At 46.4% G+C, this 19,949-nt stretch overlaps 1 protein-coding gene across 1 annotated transcript in view; it reads left to right on the top strand.

The window, feature by feature from the left end:
* The window catches only part of SEC63 (SEC63 homolog, protein translocation regulator), a 71,709-nt gene that overhangs the window by 34,299 nt on the left and 17,461 nt on the right, over nt 1-19,949 (top strand). The window contains exons 8-14 of the mRNA XM_069726264.1: nt 3,142-3,250; nt 4,679-4,773; nt 4,870-5,002; nt 5,085-5,177; nt 8,511-8,665; nt 11,106-11,253; nt 19,849-19,931. Of these exons, the coding sequence (XP_069582365.1) occupies nt 3,142-3,250; nt 4,679-4,773; nt 4,870-5,002; nt 5,085-5,177; nt 8,511-8,665; nt 11,106-11,253; nt 19,849-19,931 (816 nt within the window). The remainder of the gene's footprint in view (nt 1-3,141; nt 3,251-4,678; nt 4,774-4,869; nt 5,003-5,084; nt 5,178-8,510; nt 8,666-11,105; nt 11,254-19,848; nt 19,932-19,949) is intronic.

Genomic DNA, 19,949 nt, shown 5'->3' on the forward strand with positions numbered 1-19,949 from the left:
GAGGGCAGACTGGAGGGGTGTATGCGGGCGCCGGGCAGTGAGTGCAGGGAGTAAGGAGCGGCCATTTTCTTCCGGACTGTGCACGTCGCTGATTGGTCTCGACAGCCATGACGGGCAGCTCAGCTTATACTCGAGTCATACCCAGGGGTCGGCAGGGGAGGGGGGTAGCGGGGGTCTAATTATACTCACCTACTCCGGGCGCGGTCCCTGCAGGTCCCTGGCTCCCCCGGCGCCGGCAGCTTCTTCCTGTACTGAGCGGTCACATGGTACCACTCATTACAGTAATGAATATGCGGCTCCACCTCCCATAGAGGTGGAGCTGCATATTCATTACTGTAATGAGCGGTAACGGTGACTGCTGAGTACAGGAAGAAGCTGCGGCGCTGGGGAAGCAGGGACTGCACCGCGCCAGGAGCAGGTGAGTATAACGGGGAGCGGAGCGCTGCACGATATTCACCTCTCCCCGTTCCGGGCGCAGCTCAGTCTTCAGCGTCTTCTGCAGTGACGCTCAGGTCAGAGGGCGCGGTGACGTGGTTAGTGCGCGCCCTCTGCCTGAACGTCAGTGCAGAAGACGCTGAAGACTGAGCTGCGCCGGAACGAAGTCAGGTGAATATTGAAAGTGCCGGGGGCCTGAGCGACGGAAAGGTGAGTATGTGATGTATTTATTTTTTATCGCAGCAACCGCACATGGGGCAAGTGTCTGTATGGGGCCATAACGTTTGTGCAGCACTATATGGGCCATAACATTTGTGCAGCACTATATGGGGCCATAACGTTTGTGCAGCACTATATGGGGCCATAATTAACGTTTGTGCAGCACTATATGGGGCAAGTGTCTGTATGGAGCATCTTATGGGGCCATAATCAGCATTTGTGCAGCATTATATTGGACAAATGTGTCCATGGAGCATCTTATGGGGCCATTATTAACCTTTATGCAGGATTATATGGGGCATATTTTAATATGGAGCATCTTATGGGGCCATCATAAACTTTATGGAGCATTATATGGGGCTCCTGATTCAATATGGATATTCAAAAACACAACCTGATGTCTCAATTAATTTTACTTTTATTGGTATCTATTTTTACTTTTGACATTTACCGGTAGCAGCTGCATTTCCCACCCTAGGCTTATACTCGAGTCATTAATTTTCCCAGTTTTTTGCGGCAAAATTAGGGGGTCGGCTTATACTCGGGATGGCTTATACTTGAGTATATGTGTGTGTTATGTGTTATGTTGTGTGTGTCCCTCCTTATGTACTCGTGTGCCTTGTTATCTGCTCATGTTTAATGTATTTGTCTATATTTGCCCCGTATTCACATGTAAAGCGCCATGGAATAAATGGCGCTATAAAAATGTATAATAATAATAATAATAATAATAATATATATATATATATATATATATATATATATATATATTCTAAATCTAATTGTCTAAGGGTTTTTCCGTCTGTCTGTCTTTCTGTCCTGGAAATCCCGGTCGAGGCCGCCAATCAGCAACGGGCACAGCGACGATGATGTCATAAAGGACGTAGACATCTCACGTTTCTGATTCAGCGACGGGCACAGTATCGATGTAGATGTCATAATGGTTGCCATGGCGATGATGATGTCATAAAGGTTGCCTCGGCCAATCAGCGACAGACACAGTCTGCCGCGAATTCTGGAATCATCATTGTCCATATACTACGGGGACATGCATATTCTAGAATACCCGATGCGTTAGAATCGGGCCACAATCTAGTATATTATAATTTATTTATACTTTATTTATACTTTACCTGCTTGAATAGTCTCCATGGGATCATCCGTTGCTTGTGCTACATAAAGCAGTGCTGCTTACTTGCTATGAGCACCGACCGCTGGGTGGCGCAGATAGCAATCAGGCAATGACAACCACAGGGGTTGTCATGCCAACCTATCGGCAACCGCGGTCATGTGACATGGGCGCCGATGGGCGGGATTATTGCCGTGCTTCCAGCGCGATCACATTAAATGCTGCTGTAAGAGATTGATTGCGATTCCACCCGTAACTGGTAGGGGCACATGTCAGCTGTTCAAAACAGCTGACACGTGGAAGGAAAGATGTGGGCTCAGCGCCGTAGCCCAAATCAAAGGGAGAGACACGACATGTGCAATACATGTACGACGCATGTCCTGAAGATGTTAAAGCCCCACTCCCACGTTTTTTGTTTGTTTTTGTTTTATTTCAGCGCTGGAGTGGTGCCATTAATCTTACTTACTAGCTGCAGTTTTCATCTGTTACCAGCGCCGTTGTTACCTGCCGAATCACTTAATTGTTTGCTGGGTAATCTCAAAGTCACAACTCAGTGCATGTCTGAGAGCCAAAACGAGGCTCTCATAGACTTACATTGAGAGCTTTTGACCGTTGCCTCAGACTTTAAGTAGTTGGACAGGCTTGGGACAAAAGTTGGCGGTCAATGTGTGTGACCTAAGCTGAAAGAATAGCATACATGTCTGGATTCTGAACTCCTTGTACTGCACTGGTGTAATTTGCTGAGGTGGGCTCAAAGCTCATCATACTTGGATTAAAGGCACAGGCAATAGAGGTTATTCACTACTTTTACATCGATGGCCTATCCTTTAGGATAGGTCATCAGTGTCTGATCAGCCAGGGTCCAACACCCAGCACCCCTGACGATCAGCTGTGGAGTTGTTAGAGTTGGATTTGCAGTAACAAGCCACGTTCGCTACTAGAAAACGGAGCCGTTCAGCTGCCGCCGATACTGATAGCAGCGGATTGGCGGGGTGCCTGGTGTTGGACCCTTGCTGATCAGACATTGATGACCTATCCTAAGAATAGGCCATCAATGTAAAAGTAGTGGAGTAATGTCATTCAGATCAGCAGCGTACAAAAGACCCCACCATTTGTCATCATTGTGGAATGTTCATTTATCCTGCCTCCTGTGAGATCAGTGGCAACAGCCTGTGCATCCAGCAGCTAATGAACCTCTATGTGGTGGGGCAGAGGACACAATGTATCAGGGGCACCATTATACATTTTCTGCACAGTAACAATAAATGTCCCCTCTAAATTATTTGTGATGTTATAGAATACAGTGCGCAGTACTCTGTACCTTGATAACCATATAACTTTGCATTGAACTGTTTTAGGGTTCTTGGTGGTATAAATCAATTCGATATAGTGGAGACCAGATCCTTATACGCACTACACAGATCTACACATACTTTGTATATAAGACACGGAACATGGACATGAAGCGTGAGTATATCTATTTAAAAAAAAAAAAAACTGTAAAAATGTAAAATGTGTTTGTGCCACTTCAGACAGTCAGAAAATTTTCTCTGCATGCTTAAAATGAAGGCGCTGCATATTTTTTACAATACACCTCACCCAAGAACTGTGCCATAATTGCCTGAAAGATGTGTGTCCTCCATCTGGGATGCTCCTTTTGAAGGAAAATCTGGGTCCTAAACCACCTGATGACTAAGGCTGCTTTCACACATCAGTTGTTTGCCATCATTCGCAATCCGTCAGCTCGACGGATCCGTCACAGATTGTAAAAAAATGATGTTACGGATCCGTTTTTGTGACTGATCCAACTAGGGGAGGCTGACTAAAGGATCCTAAAAAAATCGGAGCATGCTCAGAAAACACTGAATCCTTCGCCAATAGGCTTCCAAACGACAGATCCGTCGCTGTCTGTTTTTTTTGACGCAGACAAAAAGCCTTACTTTGTCCATCATCTCTGGCCACCGTATCCACAATTTTCGATGGATCTGGCAAACGACAGATGAAACGTGAGGCCATCCATCGCAATCCGTCGCTAATACAAGTCTATGAGAAAAAAAACTGATCTGGATCCGTTTTTATTTTCAAAATTCGACGGATTGCAACTGATAGCAAAAAAAGGGATGTGTGAAAGGGGCTTTATTCAACATGACTGTTGGTGGCAGCTTTTTCAATTGGAATCAATGGCAATTTCAGCATTGCATTGGATGTAGGGGTGGCATTACTTTCCATTGAAGTCTATAGCAATTACTGCAAAGAGAAAGCTTCACTTTGAATTGTGAATATCCATAAGGATTTCCATTAATTAGCAGCAGGGCTGTGGAGTGGGTAAGCCAAACCTCTGACTCCTCAATTTCCTTGACTCCACCAAAATGGACTCTGACCCCACGAGTCTGACTTCACAGCCCTGATTAGCAGCTACATTAGGTTTTAATGTTGGGGCAGCACGGTGTCTGTGGTTAGCACTGTAGCTTTGTAGCGCTGAGGTCCTGTGTTCTCCCCGTGTTTGCATGGGTTTCCTCCGGGTTCTCCTGTTTCCTCCCACACTCCGAAGGCATACTGATAGGGAGTTTAGATTGTGAGCCCCGATGGGGACAGTGATGATGTCCGTAAACCGCTGTGGAATTATTGGCTCTTTATAAGCAAGTAAAAAAGAAAAGGGACTCTAACTTGGTGTTAGACCAAAACATTTCTAACTAAAAAATGTCAGCATTAAACAGCCTCCTAGATTTTTTGCACACGGCAGTGGGTCAATAAAGACGTTGTGGATCTCTCATTTTGATTCTTGGGTAATGAGAATAAGTCATATATTTTCAATTCCCATGCCCACATGCGATCCAATCCTACTCTATTCTTGTATCCAGGGTCTTTGGTTATTCCTGTGAATCTGTTTTTTAGGTCTCATTATGGTCTTAGCCGGAGCATCAGAGTTTGACCCACAGTATAATAAAGATGCCTCAAGCAGACCTGCAGATAATGTACTGATTCCTCAGGTAATCTATATTTGTAATTCTGGCATTAGGACTCTAGTATATGGAAAGTTCTCCTTTGTGATAAGGATGTATTTGTTTCATCTTTTCTGCCCCTAGTTGATAAGAGAAATTGGTGGCATCAATCTTAAGAAGAACGAACCTCCGCTAACCTGTCCATACAGTTTAAAATCCAGGGTCCTTCTACTTGCTCACTTGTCACGTATGCAGGTTCCTGAGAATCTGAAAGAAGGTAAAAAAATAAGATTACCCAAGATTTTTGTTGTTGTTGTTGTATTTACATAGGATTACTCCTTTTTCTTCTCTTTTCTTAGATCAGCAGTTTATTCTAAAGAAATGCCCTGCTTTGCTACAAGAAATGGTTAATGTCATATGCCAGCTTATAATCATGGCCCGTAGTCGGGAAGGTAAATACACATGGATCGTTTTTAATGATTTATATTGATGACTTCTTTTTGCCTAAAACTATATATATATATATATATATATATATATATATATATATATATATTTTTTTTTTTACATTATTAAAAAAAAAAAAAATCTTTGACAGTGACTCCTTAGTATTTTCTGGTAAAAGCAGCGCATCTTGCTATAGTCCAAGACTAAAGTATCCAAATATTGGTTGTGCCGGATTAAAGCTTTTGTTTCCTCTATCGTCAGTGAAAATTGAGGTTGGCTCCAGTGGCTTTTATTTTCCCCACTGTATGTGCAGCTGTGAAAAAAAGTATTTGATAAAATGCTGATTTTGCAAGTTTTCCCACCTACAAATAATGTAGAGGTCTGTAATCTTTTATCATAGGTACACTTCAACTGTGAGAGACAGAATCTAAAAATAAAAACCAGAAAATCACATTGTATGATTTTTACATAATTAATTTGCATTTTATTGAATGAAATAAGTACTTGATACAATATAAAAACAGAACATAAAGGGGTAGTCCAGTACTAGAACATCCTCTTCTTAAACTAAATGTTCAACCCCGATTAAAATAATAAAGCCTCAGCTCTCCTCACATGCCGTCGTAGTTTCCGCAGTGTTGGCACTCGCTCTCCCCGGGGCTGTGATGCAGTTGTTATGATACGTAACGCCGTTGTCCAGTCAGCGCTGGTGTCACTGTCTCCGCCATCATATGAACTGAAGAGGAAGCCAGGGCTGCAGCACCTCCCAGACTTCCTCTTCATGTTGAGTTTGTCCGAAGTCGGAGACACTGACGCCAGTGCTGACTGGACACCAGGCTTCCCGTATCATTCCACCGCATCACCTCCCCGGAACCGCAAGTGCTGACACCGCTGGAATGGCACTAGCCCGGTAGGTGAGTATAGGCTTTTTTTTTTTTTTTTATCGGGCCGAACATTTAAGAAGGTGTTGTCCTAGTAGTGGACAACCCCTTTAATATTTGGTACAGAAGCCTTTCTTTGCAATTACAGAGGTCAGACATTTCTCATAGTTCTTGACCAAGCTTGCAGACACTGCAGCAGGGATTTTGACCACTCCTCCATACAGATCTTCTCCAGATCTTTCAAGTTTCGGGCTGTTGATGGGCAAAATTGAGTTTCAGCTCCCTCTAAAGACTTTCTATCTAGTTCAGGTCTGGAGACTGGCTAGGCCACTTCAGAACCTTGAAATGCTTCTTACGGAGCCACTCCTTAGTTGCCCTGGCTGTGTGTTTTGGGTCATTGTCATGCTGGAAGACCCAGCAACGGCCCATCTTTAATGCTCTTAATGAATGAAGGAGGTTGTTGGCCAAATTTTCATGGTACATGACCCCATCCTCCCTCCAATACGTTGCAGTTATTCTGTCCCCTTTGCAGAAAAGCATCCCCAAAGTATGATGTTTCCCCCACCCCACCATACTTCACGGTTGGAACGGTGTTCTTGGGGTTGTTCTCATCATCCTCCTTCATCTAAATACGGCGAGTGGAGGTGATACCAAAAAGTTCTATTTGGTCTGATCTGACCACATGCCCTTCTCCCATGCCTCCTCTGGATCATCTAGATGGTCATTGGTGAACTTCAAACCGGGCTGGACCTTTGCTGGCGTGAGCCTGGGGACCTTGTGTGCCCTGTAGGATTTTAATCCATGTCATCGTAGTGTGTTACTAATGGTAATGTTTGAGACTGTGGTTCCAGGTCTTTTGGTCATTGAACAGGTCCTTCCATGTAGGTCTGGGCTGATTCCTGACCTCTCTCAGAATCATCCTTACGCCACAAAGCGAGATCTTGCATGGAGCCCCAGACCAAGGAATATTGACAGTCATCTTGTGTTTTTTCCATTTTCTAATAATTGTACCAGTTGTTGCCTTCTCCCCAAGATGCTTACCTATTGTCCTGTAGCCCATTCCGGAATTGTGCAGGTCTACAGTTTTGTCCCTGTGTCTTAAACAGATCTTTGGTCTTGGCCATGGTGGAGAGGTTAGGGTGTGATTGCGTGTGAGGGCATGTATCTTTAATACAGGTAATGAGTTTAAACTGGTGTGATTAATACAGGTTATGAGTGCAGAGTACGAGAAAAACTGACAGGTGTGTGAGAGCCAGAATTCTTGCTGGTTGGTAGGTGATCAAATACTTATTTCATGCAATAAAATGCAAGCATCATTTTAAAATGATACAATGTGATTTTCTGGTTTTTATTTTTAGATTTTGTCTGTCACAGTTGAAGTGTACCTATGATAAAAATTACACATCTCTCCATTCTTTTATGGGTGGGAAACGTTGCAACTTTCTAAATTATCAATGAATCAAATACTTATTTTCCCCACTGTAGTTTTTGCTGCATGTGTTGCGGCTGTTTGACAATCGCAATTCATGGAGGGTTGCCTAGCAAATGGACAATCTCTGTTGTTTTTAATTTGTATTTAATAAATCCATAGTGCACATGCAAACAAGCAACTTTGTGTTATATCTTATTGGCGAGATCTGCTTCTTTCTCTGCCAGGACTGATCCGTCGTCATCAAAATTCTCAGCTCTGAGGTAAAATCTGTGTTCAGTGACGACACTTTCCCATTACTGAGAGGAGATGGCGGCTGCTACTGATAACATTATATGTGGAGGAGGAGGAGGAAGATTAAGGAGGCGGAACTCTGCATTTAGCACCTCCATCCTACATAGAGTTGTATCAGTAATGGGAAAGTGTCCTCACTGAACACAGATTTTACCTCAGAACTGAGAATTTTGATAATTGATCAGTTCTGGCAGAGAAAGAAGCAGATCTTGCCGATAAGATATTTTATAAAGTTGCTTGTGTTTATGTGTTGTAATATTGATATCTTCAGAGCCCTTGTACTCTATTTCTGCTGGGACACCCAATCGGGAAATTACTCCAAGAAATGGGTGATCACTTGACGTAATTCAGTATAAGGGCTCCTTTCCACTTGCGAGATAAACGTCCGTATCTCGCATGTTAAAACCAAGCTCTGGCACTCCAGAGCGGAGCGTGCGGCTGCATAGCAATACATGGAGCTGCACGCTCCGCTCCCAAGTGCCGGCGCCAGAGCTTGGTTTTAACATGCGAGACTCGCACGTATTTCTCGCAAGTGAAAAGGAGCCCTAAATCTATTAGTGCATATCTTTTATTTGTTTTCGTAGAATGTACCCATAAAGGGACATATATAGACTTTTCTTGCCTTTCTGAAATTGGTTCCTATAAAACAAGTTTCATGTAATCGTGAAATATTAAAAGTTCTCATCGCTGGCAAGCGTGTAATCATTGGTCTATTTTTCCTACTTTTTCTGTAGAGCGGGAACTCCGACCACCATCACTTTCTTCTCTGGAGAACTGCATGAAGCTCTGTCAGATGATCGTCCAGGGCCTCCAACAGTTCAAATCGCCCTTTTTGCAGCTACCATTTATTGAAGAGGACCACTTAAGACGAGTTTTCAACCACAAAAAGGTACATTGGGCTTGTTTCTATCCCATGTGGGTGTTTTCTCATTGTGCCATGCCAATTTCTGTATAATAAAGCATTTTAAATATTCTATTAAATCTTTTAGAGTGATGATATGATGTGAAATCATGTAGATCGCTAATGATGTAAAAGTGATGACCGTTCACTCCCTGTTTAAAGCACCATTTCTGCAGGTTTTTGTTTTTTTTTCCACGCTGTAGTGGTGCTACTAATCTAAGGTCCCTGTCCATAGTCACAATACTTATCCGCCACCGTCTTCAACTTTTATCAGCGCCGCTCACATACCACAGCACCATCTTGTGACCGAAAATTATGACTGAACAGAAGTCAGCGGTAAAGGTCATGAGCGCTCTGTGTAAGTCTATGCGAGCCAGAGCGAGGCTCTCATAGACTTTCATGGAAAAGTGGCTTCCGGCTTGCTCCAGCAAATGACAAACTGCTGGAGATCAGCAGGATTGGCGGCGATAGAAGATCAAGACAACAGCGTGTAAGTATAGTACTAGGGGCTGGAAACTTTAATGAAAAGCACCACTCCAGTGCTGCAATAAAAGAAAAACATGCTGGAGTGATGCTTTAACCCTTTAATGACAAGGAATTTTCCATTTATGCTGGCTATGCAAGAAGGGAAGTTTTCATCTCCCAGGAATTGTGGACAGATCGTTGCACCATGGGGCCTTGCATTATCATGCTGTAACATGAGACGATGGGATGTGGGTGAATGGCACAGCAATGGCCCTCAGGATCTCATCACTGTATCTCTGTGCCTTCAAAGTGGCAGCAATAAAATGCACCTGCATTCGTTGTTTATAACATACGCCTGCCCATACCATAACCCCACTGCCACAATGGGCCACTCGATTCACAATGATGACCTCAGCAAACCGCTCACCCACACAACAGCTCTCCAACGTGTCAGATGCCATCAAATGTGAGCATTTGCCCACTCAAGTCGGCTACGACAAAGAACTGCAGTCAGGTGGAGACCCCGATGAGGATGATCAGCATACAGATGAGCTACTCTGAGACGGTTTGTGCAAGAATTCTTTGATTATACAAGCCGACCGTTGCAGCAGCTTTCTAGGTGGCTGGTCTCAGACGATCTCGGAGGTGAGGATGGTGAGATCCTGGGCTGGTGTGGTTACACGTGGTCTTCGGTTGTGACTCCAGTTGGATGTACCTCCAAATTCTCTGAAACGCCTTTGGAGACTGCATATGGTAGAGAAATGAACATTCAATTCACAGGCAACAGCTCCCTCTAAACTTGTGACAGCTGAGGCACTGTGCTGTGTGATAAAACTGCACATTTTAGCGTGGCCTTTTATCATGACCACCCTAAGGCATCAGTGTAATAATCATGTCTAATCAGCATTTGGATATGTCACACCTGTTAAGTGGATGGATTATCTCTGCAAAGCAGAAGTGCACACTAACAGATTTAGACAAATTAATGAGCAATATTTGAGACAAAAAGGCATTTTGTGTACATAGAAAAATTATTAGATCAGCTCATGAAAAATGGGCGCAAAAACAAAAGTGTTGCTTTTATAATTTCGTTCAGTGTGGGTTTTATACAGAAAGTGTGTATACACACATGATTTTGCAAGTTTTCCCACCTAAAAAGAATGGAGAGGTCTATGATTATATTTTATCATATGTACACTTCAACTGTGAGACAGAATCTTACAATAAAACACAGAAAATCACATTGTATAATGTTTACATAATTTATATTTTATTGCATAAAATCAGTATTTGTTACAATAGAAAAAACAGAACTTGACATTTGGTACAGAAACCTTTGTTTGCAATTACAGAGGTCAGACATTTCCTGTGGATCTTGACCAAGTTTGCACACACTGCAGCAGGGATTTTGACCACTCCTCCATACAGATCTTCTCCAGATCTTTCAGGTTTTGGGGCTGTCACTGGGCAACCTTGCTTTTCAGCTCCCTCCAAAGATTTTCTATTGGGTTCAGGTCTGGAGACTGGCTAGGCCACTGCAGGACCTCGAAATGCTCCTTACAGAGCCACTCATTAGTTGCCCAGCCACGAACCATCTTCAATGCTCTTATTGAAGGAAGGAGGATGTTGGCCAAAAATCTCTCGATACATGACCCCGTCCATCCATCCGCCCTTCAATATGGAGCAGTCATCCTCTCCCATTTGCAGAAAAACACCCATATATAATGTAATGTGTGTGCATTTGTATTGTTGAACAGCCCGACAGAAGTACAAATATTTTCCTACCATGTTCTGTACACATCTCTAAAGGGCCTTTATGCTAGACCCTGTCATAGAGTGAATTTGTTATGAATATGAGTATAGAACATTTTCAAGCAGAATTGTCATAAAGAACTTTTCATTGTGTCATTACATAAAATATTTGCAACGCACTCAGATTGACCTAATTTATTTCTGAATTCAGTTTAAAATCAAGACCATCCGGGACCTGGTCAGCATGAAGGAGTCAGATCGTCGTCTGCTGTTCAGCTTTCTAGAGGATAGCAGTTATGAGGAGCTGGTGGCAGTTCTCGGTAGTATTCCACATGTCACAATGGAAGTAAAACCACAAGGTATCTCCCGATTTTCTTGTGTTATTATATCTAAGTATTTGATTCCAGTTTCCTAATTCTTTTATTATAATTACTAATTTGATGGGAATAGATAGTATTCTTTTTCCATTGGTGAGTGAATGTTACATGTCAATACATTTGCTTGCATTTAATAGGATTTGTTCCATAATTACAACTGATCATGTATCCACAGTCAGTTCTTCCCTTGCCTATCTGTCAGACATGGAGCAACCGTGTGCATATACAAACACTGCTTTGAGTCGGGGGCTCAGTACCCCCATTTTTTCATGAGTGGATGGGGATACCAGCGATCAGCAGCTTGCCACTTATGTGGATAGGTGATGGCTTGCAAATGTGACACACAACACCTTTGCTGACTGTCATGGTCATTGATTTGTCGTTGTACCGTTGTGGATAATCCTCTGTGCGCCTAGCAGAGCAGCAATACAAATCCTGTTATCAACTTCAGGATGAACATTTTTAAATCTATCATTTTTAAATCTATCCTGTAAGACCGGGTCAAGAAATGCTTTCTGCTCCTTTAACGGGGATGTCTCATCATATTAAATGGGTAAAAACTGCAAAGTACTTCTAAAACACAAGCAACTTTGCAATCGATAGATAGATCCATAGTTATATCTATAGATATATCTATCTATGTATGTATAGATATCTATCTGGCTACTTTCACACATCAATCTGTCAGGCACAATCCGACGAGTTTAAAAAAAACAAAAAAAAAAAACGGATCCTATTTTTTTTTTCCGCCGGATCCATTTTTTTCTCAGAGTTGTATTAGCGCCGGATTGTGCCTGAAGGCCACACGTTTCATCCATTTTTTGCCGGATCCGTCAAAAAAGCTGTTTCCAGCGGACGGAGAAAACGTACAGAAGAAGGTTTTTTTTTCCTGTCCGGCAAAAAAACGCCCAGCGACTGATCCGGCGAAAAACGTATGAAACTGAGATGTGAAATGATGAATCCGGCCTCCGAATCCGGTTTTCTCTATCGCCTCTCATTGGGGGACACAGGAACCATGGGTGTATGCTGCTGCCACTAGGAGGCTGACACTGCACAAAAAAAAGCTAGCTCCTCCTCTGCAGTGTACACCCCACCGACTGGCATTATGCACTTCAGTTTAGCTTAGTGTCAGTAGGAGGTGGACACTGGTCTTTCACTAGACCCTTATCTACCTCAGTGTGCGTCGTTTTCTTACAGGTTTTCCGGAGGGATACAGGGTGAACAGTCACACCTGTAATACCACATTATGGACTATGAGTACGGTGTGTACTGCCACCCCATATCCTCATAGATCCGACAGCAGGTCCATGATCCTAGCACACAAGCGTGCTTAGAAGTTCGGTCCTAGCTCCGTCCCCCACCCACTCGCCCACCAGAGCCTGTCGGTTGGAGGTGACAAGGACGTCCACCATCAGCTCCATGGACGTCTGACACCCTTCTCGGTCTAAGGTTAGTGACGGACGGCGTGGGAGTTCTTGAGGTGAGTATTTCCCCATCCCAGTTAGGAAATTATGGATCCCTCTGTGCCTTTTTTATTTTATTAAGGACTGCAGTTACACTTGACCTGTTTGCTCGGTGGGTCCCACGGGGCAGGGATCGTCGCTGCACGGCAGCAGCCTTGCTGACAGCCTCGCTTCCCCTCCTTGTTCCGGGAGGCTGCTCTTTCTTCCTTTCGGCGCGGCGCCCTTTTCAGCCGCGCTGCCTTTTTATACTGCCGGCTGGCCGTCACTCTGTCTCCTGCTCCGGCGGCCTCTACAGGCAGCCCCGCTGCCTACTTCCTCTGGTGGCCATGTTCCTCCATGTCGCGGCGGCCTTAGCAGGCAGCCGCGCTGTTCCCCTCAGCGGTCGCCATCTTCCCGCCAGCTGCACCGCTCCTTCCTCAGCGCAGCGCCTTCTCCGGCGACTCCGCCCACTTCCGTTTTTCTCGGGCGGGCTTTTCTCCCGCCCGACAATCTTCCTCCACTGTTTCCGCCCACCAGCGCCATCTTGGTACTCCTGGGTGCACCATTACTCCGCACCACACATCGCCGCTCCGCCCCTTGCAGAGCGCGCATTCTGGCGTCCTGGCGTTCTTCCATCTGCGTGTTCCCAGCCTTCCTGCCTAAAGGGCTACTTCTCCGGGGGTCCACCGCAAGCCGGACAGCTTCCTCCATCTGGAATCCTTTTTTGTCTGCCGTGAGTAGTCTGCAGTGCAAACTGACACCCACCCCTGTCCCCTAACCCTCTGGCATTTTCTTCAAGGACCCATCAAGATGTCTACCTCTAAGGAAGGCCGCTCTCGTCCTCTTCTTCCTCTACTTCTTCTGCCTTAGTCAAATTTTTTGCATGTTCGTCCTGTAACTGCAAACTTCCCTCAGGTCAGTCCTCCACTCTCAAGCCTGCAGCAACCCGATTGTTCCCACCACCCAGGATCCCCCGGCCGCTCCGCTTGAGTGATACCCCCACCCCAGGCTGGGCTTCCTCTCTGTCTCAATCGGTAGTGGATCTAACTCGGGTGTCTCAAACTCTGTCCGTGCTGGATCGATTACCCCTGCAGACTCCCGCAGTAGCCAGCAGGTCGCAGCAACCTCCGTCCGAGCCCTCCATTCTAAGCCGCAAAAGGTCCAGACAGGAACGTCGGTCTGAGTCCTCTTCTCGTTCCATCTCGCCCCATGGTCCTTCTTTGCGGTCGGCTTCCTCCCAGTCCTCCTCCCCTGAGTCAGGCGAGGTGTTCTCTGATGTGCCCTCGGAGGATATTTCGGAGCTGGATTCTAACCAAATCGCTACCATGAGGGATATGGTTCAGAATCTCATTGGAGCGATAAATCGGAACCCGCAGATCAGGTGGTTTCATTTAGACAGGCTAAACCACCTTCCAAGTTTTTCACTCCTCACCCTGAATTTGAGGAGATCATGACCAGAGAACGAGAGAATCCGACCAGACGTTTTCAGAAGGGAAAGCGTCTTGGCGTTTTATATCCCTTTTCTCCAGAACTTATTTCCGATTGGACTGATTCTCCCTCGGTGGATCCTCCAGTTTCCAGGCTGTCCACCAACACGGTCCTTCCACTGTCCGGAGGAGCATCTCTGAAGGATTCTAACGATAGTCATAGAATCCTTTGGAAAGTCGGCCTTTGAAGCTGCCGCAGCTACTCTATGCCCGGCTTTTGCTTCCACTTGGGTTTCAAAATCCATATCCAAATGGGCCAAACAACTCCGTCGGGACATCCTGGACGGGGCTCCACTCGGATAGCTGGCGGAGCTTGCTAACCAGATTTCTCTCGCGGGTGAATACCTGGTCTCCTCCTCCTTGGACGCCGCGTTTTGTGCGGCTCAGGCGTCCAGCAATGCTGTTGCCATCCGCTGGACCGTTTGGCTCAAGGATTGGCAGGCGGATTTGTCTTCTAAAAAGTCCCTTACCAGCCTGCCTTTTCAAGGTTCACGTCTCTTTGGTTCTAAACTGGACTAAATCATTAAGGACGCCACCGGGGGCACAAGTTCTCTTCTTCCCCAGTCTAAACCTAGTCGCCCTCCTCCTAGACGGCAATTTTGGTCCTTTCGGCCATTTCGTCGTTTTGCGGCGTCAAACTCCTTTTCCCAGCAGCAGAGGCCACAGGCACGTCAAGAGAAGAAGACGGTATCCTTTAGACCCACTCCTTCCTGGCGTTCCCAGGGTAGATCTTCCAGATCCAGGACTGGAAGATCCACCTCTGCATGACTCGCCGCAAGACCCCAGCCCAGGCTTGGGCGGCTGTCTCCTCTTCTTCAGGGTCATCTGGATCTCCTCAGTAGAGGACGCATGGGTCAGGGAAGTTGTATTCTCGGGATACAAGATAAAGTTTGTTTCACGACCCCGGGATCGTTTCTTTGAATCCCGACCTCCAAGAGACCCCGCTCTAGTTCCGGGTTTCTTCGCAGCCATCGCTTCTCTCCTCAAGGCCGTAGTAATCGTTCCCATACCAGAAAAAGAACGGTTCACAGGTTTCTATTCCAATCTTTTTGTGGTACCGAAAAAGATGGCAGGGTTCGCCCCATTCTGGATCTCAAATTGCTGAACAGGAGAGTTCGTCTGAGACACTTCAGGATGGAATCCCTTCGTTCAGTAATTGCTTCCATGGAGGCTCAAGAATTTCTGTGTTCCATAGATATTCAGGACGCCTACCTCCATGTCCCGATATTTCCAGGACATCACCGATTCCTGCGCTTTGCGGTGCTCCAGGACCATTTTCAATTCGTCACCCTGCCGTTCGGTCTCTCAACCGTTTCCAGGGTTTTCACGACGATTATGGCGATGCTGACAGCCATTTTGAGGGTCAGGGGACTGGTACTCTTTCCGTACCTCGACGACATCCTCATCAAGGCTCCGTCCTTTTGTCAGGCTCACGAGAGCCTGTCCATCGTCCTCGACACTCTAGCCCGCTTCGGGTGGTTTGTCAACAAGAAGAAATCCTGTCTCATTCCTTCCCAGCACCTCGTTTTTCTAGGCATACTCTTCGACACTCGTCAGACCAAAGTCTTCCTTCCCGAGGACAAGAGATCCATCCTTCGTCAGGACGTACGCTTGCTCCAGGGTCCTCTGCTTCCCTCCTTCCTATCGGCCATGAAGGTTCTGGGGAGGATGGTAGCAACAGTGGAAGCGATTTCCCTTCGCCCAATTTCACTCTCATGCTCTTCAGCAGGCCATGCTGTCACAGTTGGACAGGTCTGTCTTGTCCCTGGATCGTCCGATCCGACTCTCTCCCCGGGTCAAACGGTCCCTCAACTGGTGGCTGACGTCACCTCTCATCTCCCAGGGCAGGTCCTTCCTTCCAGTTCACTGGCAGGTGGTGATGACTGACGCCAACCTGCTCGGCTGGGGTGCGGTGTTTCGCCACCTGACTGTTCAGGGTCGTTGGTCGGCGCAGGAGTTTTCTCTGCCGATCAACGTCCTCGAGATTCGGGCCATCTTTCTCTCCCTTGGTCACTGGGAAAAGATTCTCAGGGGTCTACCTATCTGAATCCACATGGACAATGCCACGGCGGTGGCATAGGTCCACCATCAGGGGGGAACGCGGAGGTCCTTGGCCGAGGTATCCAAGATCCTCCTCTGGGCAGAGGCAACGGTTCCGGGGATATCCACGGTGCATATCCCCGGCGTGGACAATTTCGCCACCAACTTCCTCAGCCGTGAGGGCCTCGCAGCAGGGGAATTGTCCTTGCATTAGGAGGTCTTTCATCAGGTTTGTCTTCGATGGGGGACTCCGAATGTGGACCTCACGGCGTCCCGAATGATCAGGAAGGTTCCTCGGTTCGTCTCCAGGTCTCGCGACCGTCTCACAGTGGGCGTCGACGCTCTGGCCATTCCTTGGTCGCAGTTCGAGCTCCCATATCTTTTCCCACCCCTTCAACAGCTTGGGAAGCAATGGAAGAAGATCAAGGCGGAGGGGATGCGGTCATTCTGATCGCCCCAAATTGGCCCAGGAGAGCTTGGTTTGCGGAGATCGTCAATCTTCTCGCGGACGCCCCCTGGCGCCTTCCAGACAGGCCCGATATGCTGTCTCAGGGTCTGATCTGCCACCCGAATTCTCGGTCGCTCAGTTTATCAGCGTGGCTATTGAGACCGCAGTTCGTCCGGCCTTTCGGACCGGGCTAGGCTAGGCTAGGATCCAGGCTAGGAAGCCTTCGTCTTCCAGGATCTACTATCGTACCTGGAAGGCTTACTTTCGTTGGTGCGAGTCCAACCGCTTTTCACCTATGTCCTTTTCCCTGCCTTCCATTTTGGCCTTCCATTTTGGCCTTCCTTCAGGCGGGACTGGACTCGGGCCTTGCTCTTAGTTTCTTATAAAGGGCCAGGTTTCTGCGCTCTCTATCCTTTTTCAGAAGATGTTATCTTCCCGGCCACAGGTTAAGACCTTCCTTCAAGGAGTAGCCCATGCTGTCCCTCCGTACACCGCCCCTGTGGATTCATGGGATTTAAATCTTGTGCTGGACGTTCTGAGGGGTTCCCCCTTTGAGCCTCTCAGGGAGGTTTCCCTTTCAGTTCTATCTTGGAAGGTGGCCTTTCTTGTGGCCATCACTTCTATCCGCTGCGTTTCCAAGTTGGCGGCTCTTTCTTGCCGACCTCCTTTCTTGGTTATCCACCAGGACAAGGTGGTCCTCAGGCCTCGGCCTTCCTTCCTAAGGTGGTTTCCACCCTCCACGTCAACGAGGACATCGTTCTACCTTCCTTTTGTCCAGCTCCGACTCATCCTCTGGAGCGATCGTTGAACAAGCTGGACCTTGTCAGGGCAGTGAGGATCTTCCTGGCTAGAACGGCCGCTTTCCTGAAGACTGATTCTCTTTTCGTCATTCCTGATGGCACGCATAGAGGCCTGCCGGCTTCCAAGGCGACTATTGCTCGCTGGATCAGAACGGCAATTTTGGAGGCTTACCGGGTCAAGAACAGAGTGCCCCCTCCTGGGATAAAGGCTCACTCTACCCAGGCAGTCGGCGCCTCCTGGGCGGTGCACCACAGGGCTTCCGCCCTACAACTTTGCAAAGCGGCAACCTGGTCTTCCATCCACATGTTCGCCAAATTTTACAAGGTCCATACCTACGCTTCGGCGGACGCCAGCCTAGGCAGATGGATCTTGCAGGCGGCAGTGGTGAGTCCTCTGTCCTGATGGAAGTCTGTTTTCCCACCCCAGGGACTGCTTTGGGACATCCCATGGTTCCTGTGTCCCCCAATGAGAGGCGATAGAGAAAACAGGATTTTTGGTTGCTTACCGTAAAATCTGTTTCTCGGAGCCTTCTTTGGGGACACAGCTCCCCCCATGTTATTCAGTTTCTGTTCTGTGTTCTATGACTGTTCTCACGTTTACAGTCCTCACGTTTGTGGTTATGTTTCAACCTTATTGTTTTTCTCCTACTGCTTTCTCACTAACTGATGTGCATAATGCCAGTTGGTGGGGTGTACACTGCAGAGGAGGAGCTAACTTTTATTTTTGTGCATAGTGTCAGCCTCCTAGTGGCAGCAGCATACACCCATGGTTGCTGTGTCCCCCAATGAAGGCTCCGAGAAACAGATTTTACGGTAAGCAACCAAAAATCCTGTTTTTAATGCATTTTTCCATTCAAATCATGCACATTTTCCCTTCTCTGTCTCTCCCAAAAAACGGATCAGTTGCATCAGTTTTTCACTATTTGCAACGGATCAGTTTTTTCATAAATTCGCTAGATCCTGCCTGATGGGAAAAAAACTGATGTGTGAAAGTAGCCTAACTATCCATATATCTGTCTACATCTATCCATAGATATATCTATTAGTGATGAGCGAATATCCTCATGCTCGGTTGTCCTCAGAGTATTTTTTAGTGCTCGGAGTTTTAGTTTTTAGCGCCGCAGCTGAATGATTTACATCTGTTAGCCAGCATAAGTACATGTGGGGGTTGCCTAGTTGCCTTGTGAAACATTTTAAGAGCGATATGTAAAATCTATTGCAAAGGAAAACCAGTTGTCGCCCATGACAGCCAATCAGACTGACTCTTTCATTCTCTAAAGTGTTTCTAAGACTGAGAAGTGGAGTTGGATTGGTTGCTATGGGCAGCTCATTGCTCTTCTTTTGCAGCATTTTTAACCTCACCTCCCATTTTCAGTTCACATTAAGGGTATGTGCACACATTGCAGATTTGCCTGCGGATTTTTCTGCACTAAATTCGTAGCTCTTGGCAGAAAACGTGTTTTTGAAAGCTAAATAAAGATGTATTGTTGAGCAAAACAAAAAAAAAATTGTGATGTAATTTCTTGTCCAACCTCCTCTTTTACATTTGTCCAACCCACACTCCATTAGGCCAGTCTCACACGTCCAGATAACCAAATAATTCCGGTACTGGAGAAAACTGTACCGGAGTTATCCGTGTGCTCACGTAGGCCATCCGTGTGATGTCCGTGAGTACGTTTTTAGGGTCCGTGTGCTGTACATGTGTCCGTGTATTGCAACAATTTTTACAATTTTAACCCTATGACAGGAAAAACGCACACGGACAGCATCCGTGTGCGGTACGTGTTTACATGGACTCATTGACTTTAATGGGTCCGTGTGATCCGTGCGCTCCCACGAACACTGGCCTGTCTCTGTGTTTTGCACACGGACACATGGTCCGTGAAAACACGCTGACATGTGCAGAGACACATTTATTTTAATGTGCCTACGTGAGTCAGTGTCTCAGTTTCCTCACGTTCCCCGTCACCTCGCGTACCGGAGCCACTGACGTGTGAAACCGGCCTTACACACAGAGTAAATTTTAGTGCTTGGAGTTTTAGTTTTTAGCGCCGCAGCTGAATGATTTACATAGCCACATGCGTAAAGTGAGCGTTTCAATGCAATCAATGCAATAATGAACATGCTGCGGATTTTACCGCTATGCGATTCCGCAGCGGGAAAATCTGCAGCATGGGCACAGCAACTGCGGAATCCCATAGGATTGCATGGGAATGAGTTTATAAGCATTTCCGCTGCAGCAAAAAACGTGCGGAAATACATAGAAAACGAAACGTGGGCACACAGCCTTAAGCTTCATTTACATGAGACAAGACAATTTCAGCTTATAAGAAAGCTAACATATTATGTGTTTCTTACAGTGCTAGATGACGAAGACAGTAATAACATTACGGTGGGCTCCCTCGTCACTGTCCTTGTCACCCTTAAAAGACAAACCATGGCGGTAAGTATGACAAGGAAT

Source organism: Ranitomeya imitator, chromosome 5, assembly GCF_032444005.1.
Source record: "Ranitomeya imitator isolate aRanImi1 chromosome 5, aRanImi1.pri, whole genome shotgun sequence".
NCBI lineage: Eukaryota > Metazoa > Chordata > Amphibia > Anura > Dendrobatidae > Ranitomeya > Ranitomeya imitator.